Raw genomic sequence first — 5,442 nt, 5'->3', positions numbered from 1 at the left:
CGCACCATGCGTATCTCGATAGAACATCAATCACCGTCAGGATGTATTTGACATTATCATTTTCCCTTGAATAGTCAATTAAACTTACGAGATCCGCCTGCCACTGCGCATCAATGGCCGAGACGTAAATTTTATTTGTCAAAAAGCGTTTTCTAGCAGGCTTGTGTAGCGTATAGGTGTCTTGCTTATTTAACCAGGCAATAACATCAGATTTCTTTATACCGCGTGCTCTTGCAGATCTAAATAATTTGTCAATACCCGAGAATGAGCCGGGTGCGCGGCATGTAAAATATTGTTTTTCTAATATGGCATCATACGATTTAGACGTCATGATTGATTAAAATGATTGTGGTTCGTTAATCAACAGCCTGCTTCTTTCAGAAATTCAGCTGTATAAAAATTCCTGTTTTAATCCGGATATATCATGCGTGAGTTAATGCATGCATTAATTGCATGTATGGTTGTGTTCTGGGTGTTAACAGCAGGCGTGTGGTGGGGGCGTAACTGGGCGTGTTTCTGGGTGTTAACAGGTGAGCTGGTTTCTGACACTCAGGATAAATACAGGTGGCTGGCCCACTAAGTACATCAGACAACCACCAGAAGTCCGACCAGACTAAAAAAAGCAAGCTATTCTAAATGTAAGTATATAAGACAGTTGTGTTATTATTCGCAAATGCTTAATTATATTTAACTATGCATCTCTAAAACCATAATTAAGGGTGTTATTTGTCTAATAAGTTAGTTTTATACTGGAGGATAGCTGCATATTTAGTATCGTTGTATAATATAGTTTTACTGCATAAAACATATTCTGTGGTACATAATTAATATAGAAAGACTTATCCGCGGACAACTATTATAACATAATTTATGTAATACAGTAGTTAATAACTGTCAATACGCCCTAACTAGCGCCTGCAGCGTTTACTTACTACATGTGTGTTGTTTAACATAGACATATTTATAGTCATATTTATACAGTAGCGGTATATTTTGTGGGGCTGTGTAATATAGTTTTACCGCATAAATCATATTTGTGGCGCATAATTAATATAGAAAGACTTAGCCGTATTACCCATGATTTGCTTAGTATAAGAATATTTATACACGGGGAGCAGTTTATTTGTTGGGGTATATAATTGAGTTTGACGAGTAGTGGTGTGTGGATAATATAGATTGCGCATAAAATTTACACAGATAATTTATTTTAGATGGAATCCCAACATTTTTCGGCTTTTTCCAGTCAAGTTGCGGATTCGGTAATAGGTATGTTTCAAGATTTATATACATGTATCTGTTAGTGTCCCATTCTAACTAAGGGCTGTTTTTATATATTATCTTTATATTGTTTATTCTTTCTTGTTTAAGATGAATTAATCAGGACCATCCCCGATAATCTAGATGAATTTACCAGGAACACCCCCGATGCTGTAGATGAATTTATCAGCAACTATAGCGATGATTTTTTAAACGGCTTCAGCGTGCCTACTCTGGAGTGTGATACACCTGGAGCTGAGTATAGTAACACTAATGCAGGTGTCGCTGCTGTGTGGGATTTGACTCAAGGCATCATAGGTGCGTTGTGTGACTGCTGTGTATGTATGTGTGTGTGTGTGTATATAGCTTTTAAGTATTTAGACGTGTAAATATATATATTAATTCTTTACAGATGTCGACATGTTTCCAGAACCAACCACCACGGAACACAATCAGCCGCCTGTTGAGGAACTGATGTACCAGACCCCCACGCCGAGAAACAGCCCTGATTCTAGAGCACCTAAAAAACAGCTCGGACCGGGGGGCAAAAAAGGGAGAGGTGAGAATCGTATGAAAAGTTTTTTTTTGCACAACCGCTCTGCGAAAATCCACCACGCCTCTACTAAGGCCTGTATCTTTATTTATAGCTTGTAAACTGAAGCCTAGAAGAATTTTCACAAAAGAGAATATACCGGAGCTAATGGAGAGCATCGCAGAAGCTGCAGAAGACGCCACGGCAATCATTCACCACACATCGCTATCCCGTAAGTGTATATTTTAGTATACATGCACAGTCTCTGTACAGTCAATGATGCACGTGCTTCATCATTGAGATCCATGGCCCCCACATATCTGACACATGTATAATCTATCCTGCAGCTAAGCGCAGCGGCCTGCGTCGGTCTCACACATATCTGGCACACGTATAATCTTTCCTGCAGCTATGCGCAGCGGCCTGCGACGGTCTCGCACATATCTGACACATGTATAATCTTTCCTACAGCTAAGCGCAAAGTCATGAGAAAAACACCTCCAGCACCTCTACAGCCGCTACAGATCACCGAGAATGGCGCAGCACAAGCGTGGCCGGCGATACAGACGGCTAATGGTTCTGTTAGAGCATATCCGCTATCACCGATCTGCGTGGTGCAGGACGCAGGAAACCCTGTACCGTCGGACCATCGTGAAATACCCCATTCAAGTACCGGTCAGCCATCGACAATCCGTGTGAATGACCCCGCGCCACTATATCCAGAAGTGCTCGAGGCACCCCGAAAACATAAGCGGAAAACAAAACATGTTACAGAGTCACCAACCGCATCCTGCGCCGTGGGTGCAACAGCAACGATGAGTCGTGAAGAGTATGATCGCGAGATTGATCAGCTCGCTGATGGTAAGCAACCATCCATAGAACCGCTCATTATACGTATGTCCCACACTATGCAACCGTCAGCGCCATGTGTAACGGGGCCTGCTAATGCCTCTGGGGCCGGACCCTCAGGATCCTCTAATTTGGGTGACATATCTCATGTCTGTGTATCTAACTCTGTTAATGTTAAGAAACGGTCAAAGAGGTCGCGGCCGGCTGATGTTAAGGGGTGTAAAGAGCTTAAAATGTGTAAAAAGCCACGGATTCATGCGCCAGCTATAGATCTGCAGCATGAATCCCGCAGCTGGGACCCCGTTGAAATGCTTGTATTTCAGGAACACATCGGCCGCTACTTACGCTACAAACGCTGGGTCCCCAAAATAATGTTTTTTTGCGATACTTTTGAAAAATTATTATTAACACAAAACCCAACACAGGCTAATAAGTCCGAACTATACGCACTTCGGAGCCTGCTGCTGGATGGCGAGATAACAACTACAGCGACCCCATTATGACTAGATATGGTCGGCTACGGCATGCATAAACCGCCTAAACTAACACTACCCAGGTATAATAGGGCTAGAGTTATAAAAAGGGCTCTAAAATTGTTGGTCAGCGCTAGACGGGCGCTATGCTCTAGGAGGCGCCGTGGTGCCATGTGTCCTGCAATGCCTCTACAGTCACCACAGATGTCGTCACAAGAGTCAGAACAGCACTCACATAGTCCAGGCAGCTCTGCAGATGCCGCACAGGCATCTACACAAAATTCACAATCCGCAGACGCTGACGCTGCTGGTAATGTGCGGCGCCCCGATCATACAGTATTTTTGCAACACATCCATCATCATGAAAGGGCCCTCCGCAATTTCAACGGTCATATACATACAGATCATTTTAGATTTGTAAATTTGGAGCGTGTACGGTCATTTGAAGAGGGCTTGAATATTGTTCATGAAGGCATTCAGGCATTACTGGATAGAATCATCAGGGACATTGAACCTGGCGACTTTGTACAGTTAAGGTTTGATGCCGGTGATACTTTAGACCCTATTTTCACTACAAAACAAACCCGTGAAGATTTTAATTCCGAATCTTTTTTAAATGCTGTTGCCCGCGCACTTCAAAGTAACAGTGAATGCATATCATCCAATTCGCTAAAGCTAGTCGTCACCATCATTAAAAACCGACGCGGTGGTGTAAAAAGGCGCTTGAAATCTATAGCGAGCAGTCAGATCATTAAACAAAAGAGACAATGGCTGTATGATTTTAACAATTACAAGTCAAATCTGTGTTTGGCTGCCAGTGTGTGCGCCCTGATGGACGACACGGATGTCAGTGATGGTGTTTTACTGAACCGCTCTAAAAACATACACGCAGCACTGGGCATCCCTGATGATCAATTAGTGAGTTTTAGCGACATCCCTGCATTTGAAAAATATTTGGGGGTCACCATTAAAGTACTGTACTATAGTCAGGGCGATTGGCGTTACTTTGAGAGCGGTAATACAGCTATTGGCAAAACCGTATTCATATTGTTCCATGATAATCACTACTACGGTATCAAAAATATGAAGGGTTTTATCGGCGCTAAGTACTTTTGTGAGCTCTGCAATTCAGTGTTTCACCACAAAAACAACCACTCCTGTCAGTATTTTTGTAAAGCATGTCAGAGAGAGAATTGCATAGAAAGCGGTGCCGACCAACAGCCCAGATGTCCTGTTTGCAGAGTTTATTGCCGCTCGAGCGTGTGCCTAGATTATCACAAACAATTTGGATTAGGCGACCCAGCATTCTGCAGACTTAAAACATTTTGTGATAAATGCAACCTTTTTGTCCCCAGAAATAGTGAAACAGAGCATAAATGTAATGGTTTGCGCTGTCCTGTATGTCGCAGACATATAAATAAATTCGATGCCCATCTTTGTTACATGCGGAAGTATGTAGCACAGGATGAGTCAGATTGCTATATCTTTTATGATTTTGAATGTATGCAGGAGACAGGCACGCACATCCCGAATTACATTTATGCTACAACGCTGTATGGCCACCCCTCCTGGGAGTTTGAGGGCGATACCTGTACACATGACTTTGTACAGTTCTTTACAAGCGGTAAATTTTCAGATCATACATTTATTGCCCACAATGGTGGAAGATATGATGCATACTTTATTGTTAAGGAACTGATTTCTGAAAAACTACAAGTACAGTTGATAACCCAAGGTGGCCGCCTCTTGTGTGTGTCGCTACCCGATTTGTCTATAAGGTTCATAGACTCTCTAAATTTTATCCCCATGAAACTCAGTAAATTACCACAGGCCATGGGCTTTTCAGGAGGCAAAGGGCATTTTCCACACTTTTTCAATACCAGAGAAAACCAAAACTATGTAGGCCCCATACCTGATGTAAAATATTATGGGGTGGAGTACATGTCACCTGGTGAGAAGGTAGAGTTCCTGGAGTGGTATGAGACACAGGTAAATACAACTTTTGACTTCAAGGCCGAGCTAAAATCTTATTGCAAACAAGATGTTGAAATTTTGAGACACGCCTGCGAGATCTATAGAGAGCGTATTATGCAGATGACGCAGAAAAATGTTAAAAAATACTGTAAGCGTCAAAAGCAAAAGATTGTAGTGCGCAGATGTGTTGATCCTTTTCAGCTCATCACCCTGGCCTCGGTGTGTATGACAATGTACCGGTTTAAATTTCTACCAAAAAAGACAATCGCCATTTTACCTGGTGATAATTATCACAAGGCAAAAAAGCGCTACTCGACACCCGCTATACAGTGGCTCATGTATGTAGCCCACTCTGAG

General features: G+C 42.4%; 1 protein-coding gene across 1 annotated transcript; it reads left to right on the top strand.

Annotated features, from left to right (window-relative positions):
* The first annotated feature begins 526 nt into the window (after positions 1–526).
* On the top strand, positions 527–5,115 carry LOC138655562 (uncharacterized). Its single transcript, XM_069743606.1, has 6 exons — positions 527–638; positions 1,212–1,266; positions 1,369–1,575; positions 1,670–1,816; positions 1,905–2,021; positions 2,261–5,115. The coding sequence occupies exons 2-6, from the start codon at positions 1,212–1,214 to the stop codon at positions 3,139–3,141; spliced, it is 1,407 nt and encodes a 468-aa protein (XP_069599707.1). The 5' UTR covers positions 527–638; the 3' UTR covers positions 3,142–5,115.
* The last annotated feature ends 327 nt before the right edge of the window (positions 5,116–5,442 follow it).

The sequence above is a fragment of the Ranitomeya imitator genome, chromosome 1, assembly GCF_032444005.1.
Source record: "Ranitomeya imitator isolate aRanImi1 chromosome 1, aRanImi1.pri, whole genome shotgun sequence".
Classification (NCBI taxonomy): domain Eukaryota; kingdom Metazoa; phylum Chordata; class Amphibia; order Anura; family Dendrobatidae; genus Ranitomeya; species Ranitomeya imitator.
This window is presented reverse-complemented; position numbering and strand designations above follow the sequence as displayed.